Consider the following 26,585-nt stretch of genomic DNA (forward strand, 5'->3'; position numbering starts at 1 on the left):
ATTTGTGTTCGGTCGGGTGGAGGAACCAGCTGCGGTAAGTCCTGGGTCATTATTTCCCTCAAGGTGCAAAACATGGAGGTAGGACTGGATGCTTTCACTTTAAGATAGCCAAGTCCATTTTAGGGGGTCTTGGGTGAGTTGATCCAGGGACTGAAACTGTCACCAGAAAAAGAGGTGTGTTGAATGAATGCATGAATGTGTAATTTCTCAAGGTAAGGTACTGCACCCTTTTTCAAAAATGAGTGCTGTTAAATGCAACAAAAAATAAATAATAAAAGGGGTAATTACATGCAAATGTGTGTATGAATTCAGGTATTGTATACTTAATTATTACTGACTTGAATGAATGAATTGTTTTCTCTTGGTAGGTTCATTTCATCTACTTGCATTTTTATTTCTAAACACTTGCATGCTTCACATAAACAGTACAGTAGCCTCCCTAATTTCCTCAACTACTTGCAACCATGAACGTCATCCAATAAAAAAAGTATTAATTAGAAATATAATTATCTGAACAGCGCTACAAAGCTATGGCCCATCTGAAGAATATTTCTTCATGTTTAAAAAAACATATTTTTGCTTGAAAGCAAGCAACATTTCAGTGCAAATTCTAGCTCTTAGGGGTACCACCCATTTCTCCTTGCCTTTAAGTTTACTTCTATTACTTAATTGTTTGCATGTTTGCGCATGCTCAGTGATAAAATGAAAAGAGTCAATTTCACTATGTGTTTTATCAGCTTTTGAATTACAGTACTTAATAAAGTGTTATCATCTCACACTATAGACTCAATGAGATAAGATCTTGATGAGGACAGAGGACACTTAAATCAAATAAACCCTCTGGTCTCTGCATTTTCCATGGTAATGAATTTTTGGCCTGGGCACAGGATGATAAGACGCATGGTAACCACGGTAATCCTCAAGGCTGGGCCAACTTCCAGTCTGCATGCTTCTTAATCAATGTCTCCTTCTCTCTCTCCACGCCTCGGCGCCCCTCCAGAAGAGGCCTATGTCGGAGGTGGGTAGAAGTTTTAACTCTCTGCCTATTTTCTTTTCATTCAACCCCTGTCCCTACTCATGTACTTCACTCTGTCTTCACATTTCAATCTGTTCTTTTATAAATATTCTGAATTTTGTTTTAATTTTGGAACTAAAACAGTAAGTGGAACTGGTCCTTTGCCAGTTTGAGACCGATGTACAACAAAGGTAAAAGGTATGCAACTTATTTTCCAGTTTTTATTACTGAGAGCAATAAGAAGTTGCCAACAAAAACATGGCTCAGTTCTGTGCACTCTACTAAGCAGAAACCATAGCAAAAGGAGTCTACCCTGTTTAAATGGCATCCACTTTAGAACATACTAAAGAATCAGACACATAATGAAGGTGGCCCCCATTATGAGAATTTAAAACCTCTTACTTCACCAAAATACTGTACATATAGACCTTGCTTTCATTGGTTTAACTCGATATACACTGAAAAAAATGACTAGTTCGATATATTTAATTTTTACGTTTTTGCACACAGTTAAAAAATCTACATAACTTTATGAAATAATGTAGATTAAAGTAAGTAAATTTAACTTAAACATTTGAGTAAATTCAGTAACTTTTACTTACGAATATGATATACATGGTACTTGAATTAACTCAGTAAAATGTCTTATCATTAATAAGACATATCACTAAATATCTTATTAGAACATGCTAAGTTTTGAATTACAAACAATTTTAATCATGTACCACATGACATATGGAAGCCTCCCACAGGGAAACTTAATGCATGCTATGTAGTCCATGAGTCAACTTCACTCTGCATTACTGTCAATATTAACAAGATATAGAGCTGCGGATGCAGAGCTCAACACTTGGTGCACAAAACACCATGACAGTGACAATCGACAAATAATTTTTATCATGAATGGGTATTTTGTGTAGAAAATGAACTTAAGACTGCACCAAACCAAAAGTTATCAACTGTATAAACAAAATTAACAATAAAAACAATGTACATATACTTGCAAACAGGGAAACCATGCAAGGCAATGGATTATTCAAGCCCAGCGCATGCTGGGAACACCAGCTTAGAAAGGTTAGGTAAAATGTACTTATTTTATTTACCAGTGAAACTTACTCAAATTAGCAAACAAATATTTACATTACTTTAGGATTAATACATGATGACACATTGTAAGAATAACAAACAATCATAAATAATATGTACTTATTAATTTTTATATGTTTAAATGTAGAGTTTACTTAATATTTTCAAGTTCACTCAAATTAACTTGTTCAGTGTAGATATTACTTAATCTTTTCTGCTATATTTACTACACCACAACATATATTTTATTTTCAGGGCATACTACATAATATTTGAGTGAACAAAATCAGTTATTTAGGTGTTACCACATTAAGTACATTTTGTAGGTTATTTGATAAAAAAATTATACAATAGAAGCATTTTTATGTACAGTGGAATGTCGCAAACACACTCACTGTAATGTATGCAATTGAAAATCCTGACAACCTTGAGGGTAAGTACTATTGACAATTTATATTTCACATTTCCCACTGACAGTTCAGAATACAGGATATAGCTCAGGCAAAATATATGTTCTCCATTTTGAGTCATCCTTTTGGAGGAATTGTATTTTTTATGTATAAACAAATGGGCGTGGCTCATTTGAATTTGCAGCTGATGGAACCTAAACAGACATGAAATGGGTAGTATTGATTTACAGTTTGCCCCATCTAAGAAGTTATAGTATTTGATGGATAGCCTTGTTTTTATTTATTTTTTTAATTGTATTTAAACATTTTTGTGACAAACCATTATTTGCATTCTTTATAAAACCATATGTATACCACACATAATTTTAAGATTCTGTCAACATATATGTATGTGTCCTGGTGTCCAGTCATGCTAATTATGCACTATGTTAAAATACCGTCATCTTCACCTTAGGGAAGGTTGACCAGACGGACCACATGTTTGATCTTTGGTGACAGCAAAGTGATTTTTTATAGATTTGTCTCTTTCAAGTGTGACCAATAAAGCATTGCAACCGCTTGGTTGAGGAAATGCTTTTTCAATGTTCCCTCAAACCCACACTCTTCCTCACCTCTTGACCCCCCCCCCCCTTCCCCCCACACTGCGGGCATCCTCCATTCAGACAATGCCCGCATGTCAATGTGACAGAAAACGTTCCCATGATCCCATTCTCTGTGCTGACTGTGCTCTTATCTTCCCTTAAGGTCTTGCACACCTGATGATGGGCGACCAAGGTATGACTTTTCTTTCTTAATCACCTTTTTGCCTCCATCAACCTCTCCCTCCTCCATCTTCTCTCTGCCTCTGTCTCACTGCCTTGTGCTGAATCTTCCTCACACCCCTTCACTGCTGGTAGGGATTTTCTTGGGCTGCGTTCTTTCCGGCTTGGCGTCAATGGATGGTTTGGTCTTTTCCATTACCCCCCCCCCCCCTTCTCTCTGTCTCTCTTTTATGTTTCAAATCCTCAAATTCCCTTCAACCCATCCATCATGCTTCTTCTTTTTCAGTTCTATTTTTTTTTTCTCTGTCATTCTCAACTGCCTGCTATGCCATCACTGCTTGCCAACTTCATTTTCATATAGAGGAAAAAAATACTTTCAACCGAGTGGATGATGTGAGTTACAGGGACATCTTTCAGGGGTTTGTTCGCTTTTTGTAAATGTGGTAGTCTGTATTCTCGGGATCCGAATCTGGAAAGCATTTGCCATCTGTTCGATATTCATGCATTCTCCCTAATCTCTCTCATCATCATGTTCTGGCATGCATTGCAACAGGAAGCTTCCATCTCCTCTGCCTGGCCTCTCTCTCTCTGTTTTCATAATGCATGAAGTCTCTTCGAACTAAACCTTTCATTTTCTGTCTCTGAATCTAACACACGGTCATGATTCTGACTGTTGCCTCTTTCCTCTCCTTTGTATTTCCCTGTGTCTCTCTGGACTTTCTCATCATGGAACCATTATATCAATATCATAGGGAAAAGAAAAGGTATATAATGTTTATTTCATACTATGTAATGATCTAGTTTAACTAGCTCTTTAAGCTGTCCATGTATATTCATGTATCTGTGGCTTTACACATCCATCTGTTTATTTGTGTGTTTGTGGATACTGAAGTCATACTGATTTTTGTATGTCACTGTGATCTTCCTACAAATATGAAGGGGCTGTAAGGTAGGTGTGATGTTATGAAAATGATTAAAAATCATTGTATGATGTGTTAGATATTGTAAAATATTGTTTTTCTGACCTAAAGTTCAGAAAGGAAATAGTACACTGATCAGCCACATATTAAAACCACCTGCCTAAAACTGTGTAGGTCCCTGTCGTGCCACCAAAACAGCGCCAACCCGCACTATTTTTCCCACCACAATTGTACGGAGCGGTTATCTGATTTACCGTAGACTTTGTCAGTTCGAACCAGTCTGGCCATTCTCTGCTGACTTCTCTCATCAACAAGGCATTTCCATCCACAGAACTGCCCCTCACTGGATGTTTTTTGTTTTTGGCACCATTCTGAGTAAATTCTAGAGACTGTTGTGTGTGAAAATCTCAGGAGATCAGCAGTTACAGAAATACTTAAACCAGCCCATCTGGCATCAACAATCATGCCGCGGTCCAAATCACTGAGATCACATTTTTTCCCCATTCTGATGGTTGATGTGAACATTAACTGAAGCTCCTGAACCGTATCTGCATGATTTAATGCACTGCACTGTTGCCACACGATTGGCTGACTATATAATCACATGGATGATTGTTGGTGCCAGGTGGGCTGGTTTGAGTACTTCTGTAGCTGCTGATCTCCTGGGATTTTCACGCACAACAGTCTCTAGAATGTACTCAGAATGGTGCCAAAAACAAAAAACATCCAGTAAGCAGCAGTTCTGTGGATGGAAATGCCTTGTTGATGAGAGAGGTCAACCGAGAATGGCCAGACTGATTCGAACTGACAAAATCTATGGTAACTCGGATAACCACTCTGTCCAATTGAGGTGAGAAGAATAGCGTCTCAGAATGGTTTTCTGTGATGCGGGTTGGCGCTGTTTTGGCGGCACGAGGGGGACCTACATAAAATTTTATATATATATATATATATATATATATATATATATATATATATATATATATATATATATTCTCCACAATAAAATATTTCGTCTACCATTAGTTGGTTACTTTATTAAAATTAACAACATGCACAAATTGTAGCACCAAGGACATCACTACTTTAATAACTGACATACATTTTATTTATAGAAAATGTCTACCATATTCACTCACACATATCTAAAGGCAACTAACCATAAGTGTTTTGTCATAATTTTCTTTAAATAACTGAGATTATGTCAAATAATCCACTAAAAGCAACCGTTATAGAAAGGCATATCTCAGAAATAGGCATATTAAAGTTCTCAACACAAAATCTGCATTAAATATTTACTGCATGAAGGACATTGACAAAAGCAAATGCAGATTTGAGACACTTTTACAAGCTCCAATAAAAAGCACTTAATAAAAAAAACGTGTTGTCAGATCATCACAAATAATCAGGTAAGAGCACTTCAAGTATTTGATTATAATGTTTGGATTTTATCACAACTTCCAATTCTGTCAGTTTTTATCTCTTTTACAACATTCCATATAGCCTTTACACACACTTTCAATTACATTTAGTAGCACTTTACTGCTATTTGATATTAAATTGCCATTTTGAAGAGCCCGGTGAGATCCAGCCAAGGTAAGTGTATGGCACCTGGCACTGTTACCACTGCAAACACTCACTTTCTGCTTCCGGCTCACAGACCACTGCATGCTGGTTTTCCACTGAACTATAAAAATGACAAGGGACTTCACACATAGACTGACTTGTTTACGCATCTTGGTTTGAAATATCATTGTTATGAGAGTGTGAACATGAGGAATCTGTGATTGGCGGAGCAGGTAGGTGTGCTTTCTATCTTCTCGCAGGTCTCTTGATTGTGAAAGGGTCATGCTCTTTAAGCCATCGACACCAGACCATCACACTATCCTGAATAGACTAATGCTCGCAGGAGATGCGGGGGCTTCAGTCTTCTCTTAGCTCATTTGAATACATTTTCAGTGGCATTTATATTTTCTCTCATTCCATTTTCTCATAGAAAATTGGTTTTCAGTTGTCTGTAAAATTGAATGAATTGGTGCGTGTGGCAGCTGACCTTGCCAGTGGGGTCACACTGGCTTTATCAAATGAATTTTGCATTGTGTTATTTTTCTGTGGGTATATGTTTGTGTGTACAGCAATGGAATGTATGTGTTGTTCAAGGACCACAGTTGTTATAGGGTAATGAAATTACATTTACATTTCTTGTTAAATTATATTCAGTTTATTGTTTGGGTAGCATCTGCCTAATTGCATGAATTTCGTTATATGCTTCAGTGAAGTCCTGAAATTATATTAAAACAATTACAACACAAATTTATTTCAGCCAAATTAATTACAAGGCAGCACATAATATAATCAGTTTTTCTTTTTTTTTTTTTTTTTTTTTGCTTTATGTTAACCATCACAATCCTTGTATTGGGATCTTCAATTCATCAAAATTTTACAACTCAATTATATAAATGTTTCAATATCTATTTTAACACTACCTTTATGTGCATGTTTATTTTAGATTAGAGAGCAGATCTAACTTTAGTGTCATATGCTGAGTACAAGTACAGAGCCAATTAAATAAAGTTTGCATCTAACCAAAAGTGCAAATAGCAATTTGTTATTACTTTAAATATTATTATATGAAGTATTATTAAGAATTAAGTATTATAGTCCAAGAGCAAATGTTATGAGGCACATTTGGTAGGAGGAGGCATGCTGTAAATAACAGAGTTTTAGTTGCAGTTTTAAATTTTAATTGGAATATGACTGATTTTGATAACTGAAATCATGAACAGAGGTTTTAGTATAAGCTGTACTGTTCTGTTTCTCCTTAAGTGCTTAAACTTGTGAAAATATTCTTAAGCAAAAAAAATAGGAAACACTCATCCATCTGCCTGCGATTTCACATTCTTGTCTTAGGATTCATCATAAAATTTTTGAGCTGGGTTTCACAAAGAGCCCTGCAAGATGTTACAAAAACAGTTCGACTAAAGAGCGGATTAGTTTCGTAAATTATATGCTAATACTGAGGAGAAAAGTTTGCACATTTAATAATAAAACATTGTGTAACATCTTATTACCATACCACTTATTTGATTGAGGTAATAATTGTAATTCTCTGATATGATAGTAAGTCATTTATTTAGAGACCTTTTAAGATAAAGGGCCAGTTTCGTTTGAACAGTGTCCTTGCTTTCAGCATTTGCGAACTCCGAGTCCTTTGAGTGAAGCAGACACCTTAAATAGAGTGTTTTATGTTTATATGTGTGTTTCCCTCTGGGAATGCATAAACCTATTTTATTTATTTATTTTTTTAATTGTAACATTAGCTGAAGCGAACATAAGTGCAAATATCTTATTAAAATATGTGCCGAACAGCATAGATGAAGTGTGTGTCTGTGAGATTGTGCTTGTCTGCTCTTTGCAGCTGTTTTACCGGTGGTGTTATGCTAAGTTGCTTTGGGGAGGATAAAAGAGGTGCAGTAATTCGGGTGGTGCATAGAAGGCCGGTGGGTTTAATTACTGTCATTTTGTACGAGGAGTCTGTGAAGCTGAATAGTTACTGCAGGCACTGTAAAGCCTGGTTCACAGGTGGGACTACACTGTATCCAAATCTGAATTCTTTAAGTCTAATTGACATAGCTGCATAAAAAAATGCCAACAGCTTGGGTATTTATAGTAAATCCTCTGGATTGTAACCTCCTGCACCTGTCTGAACAATATTATGGTAGAAGTGCAAAATTCTTTCTACTCAAGAGCAGTTTGTCATCTTAGTGCATTACCTTGATGCAAGCACAATAATGCAGCCAGCTTTAACAAACACAGGACTATGTTGCTATCATCTAATAAACAAACAAAAATGCTGTGCTAGCTGCTTACAGTATATTCTTTTTGTCTTCGCCAAGTAACACACCTCAGATAGCATCACTCACTTGTGTTATTGTCACAGATGACCCTGTGGCTGTGATAGGGAGAAGAAAGCCTGCTGTGACGTGTTGATCAATACGTATTTAAAATCCCATTACGCCTGCCGTTGCACATCGGATGCCTCGTTAATGTAATTACAAAAGTGGAACAGCCTCTTAAATTACTACAACCATAGCTCTGCTGACTTGCCATTGTCACATTTATTTATACACTGCGATGTATCAAATGTAGTGTAGAGAAAATAATGGAAGTAAGCGTTGGTGGAAAACAGGGTTCCTGTTGTGAAACTCCTGGTGGCAGCAATAAAATCTTACAAATTTGCTAGCTGAACCACAATGTCGATATTTTTATGTCAATAACTCCTCCCCACAGACACAGTTGATTAAAGATTTAAGGTTTGATTAAAGAAAGTTAATCTTCTCTGTTCAATGACCTTTGTAGAGCTGTTTGTATGAGACTGTGTACAGGTAAAAAAAAAAGAAAAAAAAAAAGTACAAATTCACCAACTTTATTATCTAATCGTAGCATAAGTGGCACAAGGTGACACATTCAAGATATAAGCACTTCCAATCTCCTAACAAATCTCTGCATCTTCTCATTAAACACTCACTGACACACACACACACAAAAAACTACTTTTTTAAAGTAAGAGAGATAGTATTTTAGGTATGCTGCCAGTTGTTACTGACGCTGCATTGTCTGAAATAAAAATAATAATAATAATTATAAAAATAAAAATAAATGTAAAGAAATAAAGAAAAGGAAGATTTTTTTTTTCAGAAAGAGGAATTTGTTGTGTTATTTATAGATATAATACTACCTCCAGACTGTTCATATCTATAAGACACCAGTCCTATGCTAGACCTTACCTCAAATTGGATGCACATTTCAGTCAAACACAGAGAGTTCACTTTGGATGATATTTCAATCTTGGGGAAAACATTAAAACATCAGTGTCAAGTGGCCACATTTTTGGTAACAGAAGAGTTTGGTTTGTGTGCTGGTATACTTCTCAGCTGCTTACTTTAGCTGGAAGCTGATTACCAGTCATTTAAATGGCAGAGGGGTTATTCTTTCTTAGCCATTTATGACACACTCTCCACATGTGCTTTATGCAGACCACTTAAGATTGAAACTAAGAATGGTGAAGGAGAAATAGGGATGATGCAAAAATCATAGCACACAAAATTCACAAGTGCTGTACTAGTGTTTTCAACAGATAATAAAACAATTTATGTTGGTGGTTATTTCACAACATTTATTCAATTGGAGCAGTCTGTAATGGAGGACAACTCATTTCATGGGGTTCAGAGGCATGGCTAACCCCATCATAGCAGCAGACATTTTAGGATTGTGTCTGGGCTAAAGGTGCTGAATACTCAGATGGTCAGATAACTGAATGATTTCACTGTCGCCATTTCTGTAGAGCCGATCATTGTTAATAAGATGATTTTCTCATTAAACTCCAATAATTAAATTAAAATGTAATCAGCAGATGTCATTCATGCATTTTTGGGATTGGGTTTTTCTTTGGGGAGGCAGACGGATTTCTTTATAGTTCAGTCTAGCCGTGGAGATACACTTTAATCTCGAATGCCATTATGCCAGACCAATTCAAGATATATTGCCCACCTCATCTAAATGGATTTAAACTGAGCACTGACATCAGTGGCCCCAATTTGCCAGTTTGCTTGCAGTGTACAGCAATCTATGAATATGATGTTCACCACTGATATTTAGAAAATCGTATAACATTTGCAGACAGCCCAGCTACAAGCTGCAATGCAAAAATTTTATTTTAATTAATTTTGTAGTATAACAAGTCTTTAGTTAAGAGGCTTTAGTCCTTGTTTTTCAGTTTACTTAAATTAAAGTGGATGTAACTTTTTCAGTGTTAAAATACGTTGTTCTATCCCAGCTTAATATGCCGAGACAACTATAAGTAAGCCATTCATATGTTAATTTTCTCGAAAACTGTAAGCACTATGTTTCTGTGGTGCTTTGATAATTGCTTTGTTTGTTTTGAGTGTCCCGCTTAGACCTGCCCCAACAACGTTACTCAACCAATGGCGTGAGTAAGGGGCAGGACTATCTCTTTGTTCAATCAATGGCATATATTATATGCCATATTATATATGGCATATAATATGGTGTTCAGCAAGCTGTTTTGAAAACAAAGTTTATTTTTGCAATTCCGTTTGGTGGCGCAGAAATTACACACTGCAGCTTTAAATTAAAGGTCTTTTTCCTCTTTCAGGAAGAAGTAAAGCATATATAAATGACACATGTATAAAGTAATTTAGCTGTGAGCCATGTCATAGCCGTCAAGTAATAGCTAGCAACATTTGGTTATTATACTGTATATAACTGCATGCATAATTATCTCTAATTGCATATTTATTTCAAGCAGTTTCATTCAGGTACACAGAGACCTAAATGACATCTCTGAACAGTGTGATAATACCAGATATTATAGCCATACATGTAACACTACAATGTGTTATATTGGAGTCATTAAGTAAAAAACAGGACAGAAAAGACTATATAATTAGGAGAAATAGATGGGCCCTGACTTTCTCTCCTTTTGAGTTAAAGCAATACTTTTATCTTGTTGAAGGAGAGGAACATACTGAGCATAATTTGCTAGAGCAATGTTTGTTGCTGGAAGTATTTTTCCATCAGGTCAAGCTATTTTGAAATACCCTCAAGGTGCGAGTGTGCTTGGAATCATTGTTGTGATGTGCCTGCCAGAATGTCATTACCAGCATTGGTAGTTGGGTTTTATCCTTGGCCAGTGCACTGCATGTTCATGTGTGCTGGTGTGAGCTGATCACTAATATACCTTTTGGAAGAAATGTAGGATACTGGCCTGTAAACATTTAACTGGTTGAACTATATCGCTTGTTTTCAACAGTGATTGTCTCTCTAGCTGCTAATAATCACATGATCACACAGAGAGTGTTTATGGGGAGTTAACACATAAAGTGGTAACACTTTACAATAAGGTTCCATTCGTTAACTAGTTAATGCATTAGGTATCATGAACTAACAATGAACAATATATTTTGAAAAGCATTTATTAATCTTTGTTAATGTTAGTTAATAAAAATAAAAAATGTCATTGTTTGTTCATGTTAGTTTATAGTGCATTAACTAATGATAACATATACAACTTTTGATTATAAAAATGTATTTATGTTGAAATGAACATTAAACAAGATTAATAAATGCTGTAAAAGTATTGTTCATTGTTAGTTCATGTTAACTAATGGAACCTTATTATAAAGTGCTACCCATAACTTGTTAATGTGATTTTCTTTTGATTTTTTTTTTATCAACATCAAGATTTTAGGTTAAAATGTATGAATGTAAAAGGGAAATTGTACATCTTAGGTCCTTTTTGCCCTCACTAGTTAATTTTAAATGATCCTGCAGTGCGACAAATTATTTTTTAACTCTCTGATGCATAAATTATTAAATTACAAAGGAAAAGAACATATCTTATTGCTTCTTTTTATGGAATAAAAAAATAATTTAATCATTCACATTTCATTTTTCACATGTATTTGGAGAGAGTCACACATCTGTCCATTAAAATAGAAGGCAATAGTAAATATTCCAGATTTATTTTGCCACATTGTCATGTTGTATTTATGTTGCCATAAATTTAAAAAAAAATGATGACATATAAACAGGTATCAGTCATATAGAATTATGGATAAGATTCAAAGGTAGGGTTGTCAAAATATCAGTAGCTGGTACCAATACTAGTGACATTTCTCAATTCTCGATACGAATTTCAATACCACAGCAAAAACTAATATAAACTCATTTGTTAAGTAAATGTTGTTTCATGTTCTCAAGTAATTATTAAAGATAAGTAAACAGCGTGTAATGAAATAAGAAGAAAGACACAGATTTTAAGCAATAGAACAAATAAAAACAATAGTACAAGCAGTGCTTGTAGTTGTTTAGGTAGGCCTCACTGCATTATCAAGTATTCAAGTAAATTTTTGAAATTGAAAAAAACAAAAAACAAAATAAAGAATTTAATGTAACATAAATCTGCTGAAATTACTGGTATAGTCTTCACAGAATGATTATTAGATATAATACATAGTTTTTTCAAGCTACTATAGTTATGCAGCAAAGAGCTTTGAGTGGTTTTCTCGTTTTCTTGTTAATTTTGTTTGATTAATATTAATAACATAAGAGACAGTAGGTGTACACTCAAAAAATAGCTTTTTGGTTGAACTTGATTCAAACGTGGACAGTGGTTCCACATGTTTAAATGAGTTTTCTTTACTTTAATGTTCTAAGCTATCTCAACACAAACACTTTACAGTATGTAGAAAGAACCTAGTTGAATTGGGTAAACCCAACAAAATTAGACGTCAATGTAACTCAAATAAATCTCTTATTTCTTTATGTGCTAACTAGTGAAAGATAATGTTAGCATGCTAAATACATGCTGGTTGGAAGCAATACAGAGTGTAGTTTAGTAACTATTCAGTGGTTAGCACAGCATTTGCTCAGTGAAGAAAGCAATAAATTTTATGTGAGCCATCTACCCGTCTTCATCGTTAGCTTAAGCTCCACTCTTCACCATAATGGTAACCCCCAAAACTCCAGCATAACAGAAACTCTTCTAAATCTCAACATAGCAAAACATTAAACACTAACAAGTATCCCCCTTTATTTTCATCTTGCACCAAACGCATAAAATACACTTCATTTGAACATTTACTCTCCCCATCGAGTCCCATTCAAAGCATCTTAGGAAATTGAAATCCCCTGCCCAGTTTCATTACTGCTACATTAACACCACAAAATGTATTTATGTAGTCCCAACTTAAATGGATTATGTAAACTTCCATTTTACATATTTAAATGGGTAGAACGCAATGAAATCAAGTTGTGACAAAATGTTCTAGAATTGTGTTGCTTTAGTCCATTTTAATAAAGTAAATTGAACAAGCAGCAAAAATCCTAATTTTGAGTGTATAGGCTGCATTTACACTGCAGGTCCTAATGCACAGATCTGATATTTCGATTCAAATCCGCTTTTTTGTCCCGCTGTTAACATTCAGTGGTCACATACATTTGACCATTTAGGTGCGTATCCGCATTAGCACGAACGCTTGCAGAGCACACATGCTCATAAACGTGCACAGAGAAAGAATCTGCCTGTCAGTCAAAGCGTGCGGATACCGAAATGAGTTAGAACTCTGTGCTATTGTTATTGCTGAAAGCTTGTATCGTTACATCTTTTACAATTTCATATTGACTTGGTACTGAAGTATTGGTACTTTTGACATCTTTAGTCAAAGGTAATCACTCCTTGAATTGTTAAGAACTGTCAATATTGTCATACAGTCATATGTTGTAATAGGTTCAAAGTATGTGTATATTTCATATAGTCTCTTAATTTGTTATACTGAATAACAATTATAAAAGAATTAGCAAAATGCTGTTTAAAATAGTTTTAGATGGTGGACATCATGTTACAGTTCAGGACATGTAGACTTCCCAAGAGAATATAATGTCATCTACCCTACATGCAACCTGAATAAGACATATCTGCCTTCACCTGGTCCTGCAGCCACAGGTCACTAACCAAAAGATAGACTTGCGTTTTTTAACTCTGCGTTAAAAATAAAAATTGAAAGTTGTTACAACCCTGTAAAGAAAGAGAAAACAAAAAAAGAAAGCAAAAAGAGAAATCATTGGCAACACAGATCAATACACAATGAACACAGAAAATCCCCAGGTGAGCAAGATGGTGATCAGACGTTGAATCAGTAGCCTGCAGTCAATAGATCCGAGTGACTGAGATGATGGAAAACTATCCCGGGCAGAAGAGTGAGGGCATTGTCCCTGAGGCATGGGGAGGGGAAGAGCATTAAGCCCTGAGCTGAGCTTGCATGACCGTTTCATTTTCAGCGGGAGTACATCCGACCTTGGTTATTTAAGATCAGCATAAATCTCTCTCGAGTAGAGCTGGCAGTATCTCACTCCCAGTTGTATCACTTATCTTCATTGAGCATCGTTTGCTAGCAGCCAAATTGTCAAGAGATTATTTTTTACTTTATTTATTCTTTTATACCTTAGAAGCAGATGTGATATTGTGATTTATTGTTGTTTCAGCAGGTTGGTGCCAGGAATAAATAAGAAAGCTTATCTAGATTCTAATTTCTGATAGAGCTCTTACAATGAAGCACTGTAGCTGCCTTGACCTTTGAAAGCGATTAAACAAGCAAATGGATGCATGCAGAAAATGAACCTTAAGCACAAACATGCACACGTTTTTATTTTAATTTATTTTAAACATAGCCACTGAAGTGATGGGTGATGACAGCTTGTGTATTGAAAATCTGTAAATATGCATGAGAAAGACTGCTAAACATTTTCCTCTTCACAGTCAGTGGATTGTGAAGAAAAATGTGGATTGTGTGACTCATATCTCATGAGTCATAAAGCTTATGCATTCATAGTCGTTCCTTTAAGTGCCATATGTGAACTTCAGATCTAGGCTGAATACGGCAAAAAATAAATAAATAAATAAATAAAACAGTCAGATCCCTGCGGTAAGTTGCCCTTAAAGGTTTGTGATGAAAACAGCCAGCCAGAGATTGACAGCTATTTTAATGAAATGATAAACGGCCCATTTTTGCCTCGCACAAAGTGCAAATCCGAGCTGTCCTCCTGAGGTAATTGTAATACCTTAATTAACAGAACACAAGAATGCATTAAAGGCCTCAGAAGGGAAAATGCATATTTAAATAACTCCGTTTAGCCCATTTTGATAAATTTAAAATTTCTCATACTGAAGGGATGTGGGGCACCCCTGTAGGAGAATGAGCTCTGCCATTTCCCCATTCCTCTTGACCTGCCAAATCTGTGGCGGCAGGGACCAGTCTGTCTCCCTTGGGGTGCTTGGCTACTCATTAATCTCCAACCTGCTGTCCCAAAGGGTGCAGAGTAATTGTTTAATAGTAGATACTGTGAGATCATGATTCTTTCCATTTGACATTTATGAGGTCATCAGTGCCTCTTTCATTAATACATTTATTTATTCGCATGATACAACTGACAAAGTAAAGTTTACAGATATCTAATGAAGCGCACAGCCAGCTGCACATAATAATGGTATTTGCTTGACATTTCTAATGAGGGTATAATTTACTAAACAAGGCAATTATATCACTGATATAATGATGGACTGTAATGATTGACACTGTGTGTACTTTAATAATAAACCGTTTACATACTCCAATAACATGTTTCTCCAAAGAAGAATGTTGTGTGTCTTGCCCTTGCTGATATTCCTTCTGTTTGCACAATTGGTTTGCTAATTATCTTGTAATGATATAATGGTTGCCACTCTATATGTCAACTCTAAAATTATGTTGCCATTTATATTTCTGACATGGCATTAAGCTCTCTGAATTTATTGTATTGAAGCATGTATTGCTAAATATACAGTAAATATACAAATATACTGCTAAATATTTCTGGACATGGACTGGCTGTAGTTAACCCCTTATTAAAATGGAACCTCTTGTCATTAAAACCTTCCAAGACAATTAAGCCAGAGCTCTGGCAGAGCTCAGGTTTCCTTTTAGGATGATTTTCCCACATCCTGCTTAATCGCTTCAGTCAAATAATGGATGCAGTCAGAACCACTGCAAAACCCAGTTCTCTTCATTCTGAAAGCACTGGTATTTCATGAATAACTTGTGAAAACCAAAACAGGGGAGATTGGGGAGTGTTTTAACATTTGTTTCAGCATCTGTAACTCAGTGGTTTTTGTGATATATTTCTCAAACTTGAATATACCAACCCAGTCTCATGACAAGGTGTAATAATTAGTAAGAGATGGCAAAATCATACATCGTAAACCCTAATAAGTTAGCAGAGCTCAAACCGTTTTAGACAATCTGTTACATAAATTAAAGTTAACAAACTCCCAATTTTAAGTTAATAGAACTTTCAGATTTTGATTTTGTTCTACACATGCATGTTAATTGCTCTTAACTTGAAATATTAAGTAAGTTAACTCATACATTTTAATGGTACTAAATGTTCAAATGGTACTTCAATTTAACACTTTGGCTGATTTAAAAATTACCATGTAAGCTCAACTTAAATACTAAGAACCTAACTATCTAGAACTAGCTGGTACAGTGAATGCTAGCATGCTGAAAGCATGCTAATTGGAAACACTTTGCTTTGATTAGCATAGCAATTTTTCAATGATTAAAGCAAAATACTGTAGAACTTATAAAAATAATACTATAAAAATCCTAAATTGTACCTGTCCTCAACCTAAGCTCAAGCTTCACTATTCACCATATAGGTAACCCCCAAAACATTAACATGACATAAACTCTTCTAAATAACTCAACAAAACATTAAACACTAACAAGTCTCACCCTTTACATTCATCTTGAACAAAGACACATTATATAACAATTAATTTTAACATTTACTCTTTCTGTCGAGTGCCATGAAAAGTATGCTGGGAAATAGAAATCCCCTGCCCAGTTTCAGTTAAATTTAATTTCCTGTAAATTTAAAGAGACAAGTTCATTAAACTTAAAACAAAATAAAACAATTCAGGTTCCTTAAAAGTTTTGGGAGCTCAAAAGAAAGAGAAAGTTCTAAATACTCATCAAGGCTCATTTATTTGAACAAATTTGTATAATTAAATTTTTCCCTACTCAAAACAATTAATTATTTTGTGCATTAGGGTTTACAGTGTACTATTTAATGAATGATGTTTCTGGTAACACTTTATAACAGTACATGAATAATCATGACTTAATAGCTGAATTAATAGTTATTTCTGCATTAATTAATGATGAGTTAAGGAATAGACTAAATTAACTACAACATAAGTCATATGAATTCATGCATTAATAATGGTCACCTTAATTACATTTTAGTACATGTTTGATAGTTAATGCATTAATTAACATTAGGAAATAAACTAAAACAAACAGGCTTTATAAGAAAGAATGTGAAGTACATCAACACTGAATTAAATGTGCAGAATTTAAAATGGTCATAATTTAAAAAATGTATAACTTTTAAAGTGACTTCAGGTTTGCCACAAACATCACTGGATGTCACAAGATTATTCTGCATAATTTACATGGATCATCCTTATCAAATGTTGAAACATTAAAAGAAGAGTTATCCCATCTTTTACTCACCCTCATGCCATTCCAGATACGTATGCCTTTGTTTCGTATGCAGAACACAAATGAAAATTTTTAGAAGAATATCTCAGCTCTGTAGGCCCATACAATGCATGAAGCAAGTGGATGGGGACCAAATTTTTGAAGTTCCAAAAAGCACATAAAACAGCATACAAGTAATCTGTATGACTCCAGTGGTTTAATACATGTCTTCGTAAATGATGCTATTGTTTTTGGTTGAGAATAAACCAAAATGTAACGTCCTGGTTACTTTCATAACCTCCATTCCCTGATGGAGGGAACGAGACGTTGTGTCGATGTATGGACACTAGGGGTCACTCTTGGGAGCCCAAAACACCTCTGATCTTTGAAAAAAGGCCAATGGGAATTGGCGAGTGGTATTTGCATACCACTCCCCCAAACAAACGGGTATAAAAGGAGCTGGTATGCAACCACTCATTCAGGTTTTGTGCTGAGGAGCCAAGACAAGATCCTGGCCATTTCAGCAGGTAGTCCAGCATTGTGGCAGGAGGGACACAACGTCTCGTTCCCTCCATCAGGGAACGGAAGTTACGAAAGTAACCAGGACGTTCCCTATCTGTCACTCACTCGACGTAGTGTCGATGTAGTGACACTAGGGGTCCTTATACGAAATGGCACAACTAGCTGAACTGTGTTACGTGAACTGGCAGTGCGAGACAGGCAGACCACTGTGTGCTTCGTAGCCAGTGCACCAGGCTGACACATAACCTCCCCCAACACTGTTATGAGCGTCGAATGGCCCTTCGGGGTCAAGTCAACTGCCCAAAAGATAGGGAAAGGCTAGCCCAGTCATGGCCTTTTATCCTCTTTTTTTTTTCTCTCCCCAAAAAAAGAGTGAAATTTGTTAACCGAGTGGGGCCAGCAGTGTCTATGTCGGGGGGGGGGGGGGGTATTTTGAATGGAAATACGTCACATGGTCTTGCCAAGCCTTGTCGGAAGTATGTCATGTGGAGAAGTCCCATGGTAGGTCCTACCCAATGGGGGAGGAGTATCTACAAACATGTTGACTGGGGCAGAGGGGCCTCTGCTCAAGGAAGATGCAGTTTACCAACAGGGAAACGAATTAGCAGAAGATATACGTCGCATGGGGTCACCTATGGGGAACCAATGCATGCGGAGCACCTACCCCAGTACAGGGCTTAGTTAGCACATGTACTGAGCCGGCAGCAAGTTTCTCCGCAAACTCGTCTGCCAAAGGGCTCGGAGGAAGTCATCCAGGGAACACACTTTGTGAACACTACTGGAAGTCAACAGCGCACGTCTTCAGCTCAGGGGAGGAGACGGCGGGTGAGTTGTGACATACAACGGGAGCGTAAACCGCCTTGACGGTTGATGTATGCCACCGTTGCCATGTTGTCTGTCCGAACTAACACATACTTGCCCTGGATCAAGTCCGAAACCTCCGCAGGGTGAGTAGAATTGCCAACAACTCGAGGCAGTTGATGTGCCAAAGTAGCCGCGGGCCCATCCAGGAGCCGGCGGATGCATGCCCATTGCATACAGCACCCCAGCCTGTTTTAGGGGCTTCTGTCGTAACCACGACGTGCCTGGAGACCTGCTCTAGGGGAACGCCTGCCCGTAGAAATGTGAGGTCGGTCCAAGGGCTGAAGAGGCGGCAACAGACCGGCGTGATGGCCACGCGATGTGTCCCGTGGCGCCATGCCCATCTCGGGACTCGAGTCTGGAGCCAGTGCTGAAGCGGTCTCATATGCATCAACCTGAGCGGAGTGGCCACCGCTGAGGATGCCATATGCCCCAGTAGCCTCTGAAACAGTTTCATTGGAACCGCTGTCTTCTGTTTGAACACTTTCAAACAGGTCAGCACCGACTGTGCGCGCTCGTTCGTGATGCGCGCCGTCATCGAGACCGAGTCGAACTCCAAGCCGAGAAAAGAGATGCTCTGAACTTGCTCGGGAGGAGCTTGCTCTTTTGCCAGTTGACCCGAAGCCCTAGTAGGCCGAGGTGCGAGAGCACTAGGTCCCTGTGCGCACACAACACATCCCGAGAGTGAGCTAGGATTAGCCAGTCGTCGAGATAGTTGAGGATGCGAATTCCCACTTCCCTTAAAGGGGCAAGGGCTGCCTCTGCGACCTTCGTGAAGACGCTAGGGGACAAGGACAGGCCGAAAGGGAGGACCTTGTACTGATACGCCCGACCCTCAAAAGCAAACCGCAGGAAGGGTGTGTGTTGAGGTAGAATCGGACGTGGAAGTATGCGTCCATCAGGTCTACCGCCACGAACCAATCTTGATGCCGGACACTCACTAGAATGCATTTTTGCATCAGCATCTTGAATGGGAGTCTGTGTAAAGCCCGGTTCAGTACTCGCAGGTCCAATATTGGCCGCAACCCACCGCCTTTCTTTGGTACAATGAAGTAGGGGCTGTAAAACCCCTTCTTCATCTTGGCCAGAGGGACAGGCTCTATCATAGCCTTCGATAGGAGGGTAGCGATTTCCACGCGCAAGGTAGCGGCATTCTCGCCCTTCACCGAGGGGCGGGGAGACCGCCACTGGAGCGCCAAACCTGCCGAAATGGAATGCTGGACGGTGGTCGTGATGACGGCCGTGCGCACCGGGTATGTGACCCAGGGAACAAGGAAATCGCTCTTTTTCTGAACTCTTGGGTACCGCAGCCACTTGGGCATGCGGCGAAATTAAATGAAAAGGTAACAAAAGATTCTCCTCCCGGCCCTCCACCGGGGGATGGAGTGGTCTGCTTACCAGCTCCAGAGCAGCGGGTTTCCTCGCCCCTGGTTCGCCCGTCTTAGGGGCGCTTCGAAGCCTTTCTCAGGTTTTTGGCGGCCGGCCGTGAGATGGGTGGCGTCTGCTTCCTGCAGTGGATTCCACGCCGGGGCCGGGCCACAGGGGCGGGCTGTGGTGGAGCCGGTGCAGTCACCTTAGGAGGACGCCCTTGGTGACGAGCAGACGGGGTGCAGTATCTTGAGCCACGCTGGGGCAGGATGTGTTGGATAGCTTCCGTCTGCTGCTTCACCGCCGAGAACTGCTGGGAAAAGTTCTCGACGGTGTCGCCGAACAGGCCAACCTGGGAAATGGGGGCAACAAGGAACCATGCCTTGTCGGCCTCTCCCATCACGACCAGGTTGAGCCAAAGGTGGTGCTCCTGGACCACCAAGGTGGACATCGCCTGCCCGAGAGACCGCGCCGTGACCTTTGTTGCCCGGAGGGCGAGATCGGTTGCCGAGCGCAGTTCCTGCATCAACCCCAGGGTGGAAATACCCTTGTGCAGTTCCTTTAGCGCCTTGGCTTGGTGGACTTGCAGGAGAGCCATGGAATGCAGGGCGGAGGCGGCTTGTCCAGCGGCACCGTAGGACTTGGCCATCAGGGATGACGTAAACCTACAGGCCCTGGACAGGAGCTTCGGGCGCCCCACCATCGAGGGTAGTGAGGGCGGGGGAGCTGAAAGATCAGGACCGGGCAGTAAAAGGTGCCTCCCACGACCTTGTCAGCTCCTCATGCACTTCCGGGAAGAAAGGAACTGGGGTGGGGCTGTGAGCGGCGCCGCGGGCCCAGGAACCAATTATTGAGCCACAAGGGTTCAGGGTAGAGTGGAGAGTGTAGGGTCCCACTCTAGCCCGACGCTCGCGGCTGCCAGGGAAAGCATGTCCGTCATCTCTGTGTCAGCCTGTGATTGGCCGACCGTACCCGAGGGGTACCCCTGCTTAGGCTTCTGCATCCGACTGGACGAGCCCGCTCTCCGATGCTGCGCTCGAGAGCTCATCACCTTCGCGGGCTCCGAACAAGAGGTCGAACTCGCCATGAGATGAGCCGGCGGACTCATCCAGAAACCCAATCGGAGCAGACGAGCGTGCTGGGGAATGGGAGGTCTGTGGGGGGATACCCAGCCAATGTGGTCCCATTGAGGTCCCCAAATCGCCCCCAGTGCTAGGCGCCCTGGCCTCATACCCGTAGGTAGAAGGACCGAGGCGGGGAGCCGCTGGGGTGGCTTGCTTTCTTACGAAGGCAAGCCGCAACTGCAACGTTGCCATGGTCATGTTCTCACAATGAGTACATGACCCATACATGAACGCTGTCTCCGTGTGGGTAGTGCCCAGACAAGAAAGACAGCGATCGTGACCGTCAGAAGGCGATAGATAACGACCGCAACCAGGAATATCACACAAACGGAAGGGCATCTTTAAAAAGACGTTCTGTGTGTGCCGCTCTTTTAGAGAAATATGCTCTATGCTTTTATTTGCTTTTAGAATATACTCTTTTATTTCTGCCGAAGTGCACAGGGGCATTCTCTGCAGTGCACCAGTGCAGAGGGGGAGAAGCCGCTGAAATGCGCCATCAGATCCAGCAGAGGTGAATGGACAGCCGTGATAATTCAGCTCAGTGAGCATCGACCGTTTGGCTCCGAAGAGAAAATCTGAATGAGTGGTTGCATACCAACTCCTTTTATACCCGTATGTTCAGGGGAATGGTATGCAAATACCACGCGCCAATTCCCATTGGCCTTTTTTCAAAGACCAGAGGTGTTTCGGGCTCCCAAGAGTGACCCCTAGTGTTACTACATCAACACAATGTCGAGTGAGTGACAGATAGGGAACTAATGTTTCACTGAACATCTTGCCATTGCAGTCTCTAGGCACAATCATGATTTCAAGTTCTATTACACTTTATAGTGCTTGACGCATGCACACAGTGCTGATAGCCAAGGGAATTTATTGTGAAAAAGGAGTTATATTTTGGTCTGATCTCACTGAATAGACAACTTTAGAAGACATGGATTAAACCACTGAAGTCATATGGATTACTTTAATGCTGCATTTATGTGCTTTTTGGAGCTTAAAAATGTTGGTCACTAATCACCATTTTATGGACCTACAGAGCTGAGATATTCTTCTAAAAATCTTTGTGTTCTGCAGAAGAAAAGAGAGTCACACACATCTGGAATCGCATGAGGGTGAATAAATGAGAGAAAAGTTTTGGGTGAACTTTTCCTTTAATGATTGCCACCAATAATTATTCTTAATAATAACTGATCTGAATCCCTTCTGTCTGATTCTCCATTCCTTTCCCCTCAAACTCACCCTACCACTGTCGGTCTTACCACTCAGTTTACTCGTCATTCATATGCAGGCCATGTCCGCATCCCAGCTTTAACGTCAAACCAAATGATGCTAAACAATATGTGATTTAACTGGGATGAATACTGGTGTAGTACATGTGTAGTTGATAGTAAGTTTATAATGTGCCCAATCAAGTAATGTCATGACATGCATTAACAAGTCATCTGTTGATGATAGCTCATGAGTAGTTAACAATGAGTTAATAATGATATGCCTGTCCAGGTAAAGTCATGACATGATGATGCATTAACAAGTCATGGATTCATGGGTAGCTAATAATGAGTTAGTAATGATACACATGCACTAAGGTAATCCTTACACTTTTGCACCAGTGAAAAGACCACGATTTTTTTAAAGATCTGCTTATTTGAAAATACAAATCCACCAGCATATATGACATTAAAAAACACAACATTTAAAACACCTTTAATGTGAAGAAAAAACAATACTGAAAGTCAAGTGTCAATCTTCCACCAAGATGCTTTAAATTAATGAAATCTCTTTTGAAACATATACAGACTCAAACATACCTGTTAAGACATACAAGACACTTTTAAATGATTTATAATGTGTGTTTTGTCTCTCTCTCTGTATCTCCTGTCAAATTGGAAATGCTCAAAATGCTAATGTTAGCACTTAATATGATAAATTCAAATAACAAAATTAATTCAAATACTGCACATAACATCATCAAAATTGATATTACGAACACTCTGATTTCAATCCTAATTCAATCTAACAAAACAACCAATAATTTTAGATTTAAAACGTCAGCATTTAAAATAGTGGCAAGCAGCCAGCCAGCTATGATGATGATGAGGAAGAAGATGATGATGATGATCCAATAATTCTCATAATTTTGAATTATGATTTTGAGTTCTGATGAAACTCACAATGTAACCAAGAAAGATATTGAGAAATATATATAACAAAAACAAATATTGATCCAGCAACAAAGACAACCTTTCTTGTTTCTATGGTCTGGATGACGAGTGAATTGAGTGGCAGGATGAGTATGAAATAAAAGGGATGAAGAATAATGTAAAATGGGTTGAGATCAAATTATTGTTGATCATAATAATTTTTGTGTTTTTCTACGTTTTTTATGTCCATTTAAAAAATGGCGGAATTATGCTGCGTCATTCAACGACGTTTGTGGCGAAACTGCAGACAGCAAATAGTATGAAATATATTTTAATTATGACAATATTAAATACAAATTTAATTAGAGTATAAATGTAATTAAGGTGGCTGTTATTAAAGTTATTAAAGCATGAATTCATATGAGTCATGTTGTAGTTAATCTTACCTTTCATCAAATAAAGTGGTAGATAGGAGGATAGCTACATTTTTATGCCTGTGTTATATCGATTTATAATTCTGTTTGCTGACTGGTTGGTCTCTGTGGGCATAAACCTTTTTGTATAAGTCGAGCCGTACAATATCTTACGATTTCGCATTTTGTACAAATTATTACATGTTACCATGAGACTATGTTAGATAAACAGTTATGTTTTAATTTATCTGCTAAAAATTTAAGTGGTATAGAAATCCAGCAAGATTTCCTTGGTCAACCATGGAAGATTCAACAGAAAGACCATGTGCAGTATAAATGCATAAAACATACTACAATTGAAAATCACCACTTGAAAGTCTTCAATAACCACCTCTTGAAAGTTTGTTTCTCAGGGACAGTTGCCAACTACACTAGCCCAGGAAATCGTTTAATACACCACAGTGTTTCCATTTCCAGTCTGCAGGTTCTGTTTTTGTGTTTTCTGTTCTTTTATATTTGCATCCTTCTCTGCTGTGATTTATGACCTAATGATCTTTGGCCCAGTTTCTCCAGAACAGAATGAGCACAAATTATTCCCATCCAAAACATCACATCCCCAGCCAGGGCTGATTTACTGCCCCCCTCTCTACACTAGACAAATGATCAGCCCCAGAGCCACTGTGGCGGTGAGCCCATCTTGTGTTTGCTATTAAAGATGTGATGGGCCATACATTTAGACTGAGACAGCCAATTCAAGAGGTCTCTCTGTTAAGTCAACCCAAATGAATTGGCCAGACAGTGGCACGTTGTTGCCTTCTCTTGACAGTCACAGTAAAATAGTGCTTCATTACAAAACTTGCAACTGTAGCTTTCGAAACGCAAACTTGCCATCACAGTTTCTAATGTAGCACATCTTTGATTAGTAAAAAACATCAACATTTTATTTTGTCTATAGAGAAGACAAGGAGGTGTATTTTTTCAATATTTATTTAACTAATTTTTGTTTTTAGCTTTTCTAATTAAAATGCTAAAAATAAAGCATCCATGTTTTCTTTTAGTGTGACAACCAACCCAGGACAGGAGAAGGTTGAAACAACAGCACTCATTGTACTAAACACTAATTTACTCAGTTTAGGGATAAACAGTAGTTAAGCCTATTGAGCTTGTTAACTAGCTTCTTAACTAAGTACAATGTTATGCTGGCAACCAGCATCCAAAACACAACATATTTACCCTCAGAAGGCCTTTGAGCATAATTTTATGATACAATGCCAGCGATACTACATACCTATTTATTCACCTTATTCTGCTTTTGTTCCCTTCACTAATGTTCTCCTTGAACTTTACACTCACTGGCAAGTGATAGATGCCTCTACCCTGTATATTTACCTTTTACAACTGTGCACTCCTGCTGTTATTGTTTTTATAGACAGAATATAATACACTTCTGTGTGTTTACGTGTAGCAATGTGCATATTTCACCCTAGTGAATGATATTAAGTTAATATGGTTTACTATCTTCTTCCAATTCTAGACATATTGATTTTGTTCTGTGCACTCTTAAGATCTATACAATAACCATCTATTAGCTTATTTTCGCTTCTGGAATCCCCTTTTTTTATTTTGGGTTGGAACATTCACAGTCAGCCAGATAGTGGGAAGATATGAAGCAAAGTTTTAGTGTGGGTTGTGTGTATAAAAGAGCTGTATGATACTCTAACAATACAAGACAAAAGATTTTAATAGAGAGGAGTTGTCCTGGTTACAAAAACGGTTTTAAACAATAGCCCGTGTTCTCCTTGTGACTGAAGAAAAGACTTGGTTACTGATGTCATACAGTGAATGGTTGCCTAGCAATGCTGAAGGAGCAGTTGTTTAGTTTGTTATTGAAGGCAGTACTATTAAAAGGGGGTAGCTAGTCATGTGCAAATGAAAAGCACTTTTGGATTTCTTCATAATCTTAGATATTTGGAGTCTCAGAGATGTAGTCATGTAAATGCTTGACAGAAATAAAGAACCTTGCATCTCTTGCTCCGTCTTTTTCCGTCTACTCGTGTATTCGCTGACAATGAGTCGAGGAGAGATTCTATGAAACAACTTGTATCTTTGTTTATTCTATTTCACAATTTGTCTGCTAATTGATTAAAAGGTGAATGCTGAAAGGTCTACCATGTTCTGGCTGCATTGCTTGGTCCGTCTGCCCTCTCGAAGTTCTAATTGCTTTTTAATTGAGTCTTTCCTCCTTTTAATTCATATCTCTGATTAATGCTTTTTAAAATGGAGGGCAAAGATTGTATAAGCAAGGCTGTTTTCTTTCATAAGATTTCCAATAATCCATATTCATGTCTGGTGTGGTGTTATGGTAATGAATTGGAGCTCTTTACGCTGTGTGGAAATGAGTTCTCTCTCTCTTCTTCGCTTCTCATGATAAGGACGAGCCATGCTGCGCTCGAGTTGAGAGCAAGCTCTGGAAGACATTTAGATTCCCACCACAAGAACAACCTGTCAAATTGGAAATATGGAAATATGACAGCTTATTGAATCTGAGGAAGTTTAATGAAGAATGATATTTGATAGGCAAAGCATTTTTGTCAAAAGCAATTATACAAATCATGCCTGTGCCAAGCCTAGCAAAACAGGCATGATTCCGATTTCTGTTTTGTGTGCATTCAAACCACAATTTTTAGCGAGAATCAGAGAAAGGGGGATGAAGAGAGCAAGCTGGCATCCACAGAATGTGCCAAAAAGCATCATTCCTTATACAGAAAGCACTTAGTGAACTGAGAAGAGGAAATGGGACCGAAGTCAAAAGAGCAACTTTGCTCTGTAGCCTTTGCTGGAACAGAGTAGGCCTCTTTCTA

At 38.5% G+C, this 26,585-nt stretch overlaps 1 protein-coding gene across 15 annotated transcripts in view; it reads left to right on the forward strand.

The window, feature by feature from the left end:
* Positions 1 to 26,585, forward strand: part of LOC127423416 (neurexin-1a) — a 261,207-nt gene that overhangs the window by 12,272 nt on the left and 222,350 nt on the right. For 11 of the 15 annotated variants that reach the window (XM_051667679.1, XM_051667680.1, XM_051667688.1 and 8 more), the window contains exons 3-4: positions 1,001 to 1,018; positions 3,256 to 3,285. In XM_051667679.1, coding sequence (XP_051523639.1) covers positions 1,001 to 1,018; positions 3,256 to 3,285 — 48 coding nt within the window. The remainder of the gene's footprint in view (positions 1 to 1,000; positions 1,019 to 3,255; positions 3,286 to 26,585) is intronic. The other 4 variants (XM_051667682.1, XM_051667686.1, XM_051667691.1 and 1 more) reach the window with 1 other exon arrangement.

Source organism: Myxocyprinus asiaticus, chromosome 32 (assembly GCF_019703515.2).
Source record: "Myxocyprinus asiaticus isolate MX2 ecotype Aquarium Trade chromosome 32, UBuf_Myxa_2, whole genome shotgun sequence".
Taxonomy (NCBI): Eukaryota; Metazoa; Chordata; class Actinopteri; order Cypriniformes; family Catostomidae; genus Myxocyprinus; species Myxocyprinus asiaticus.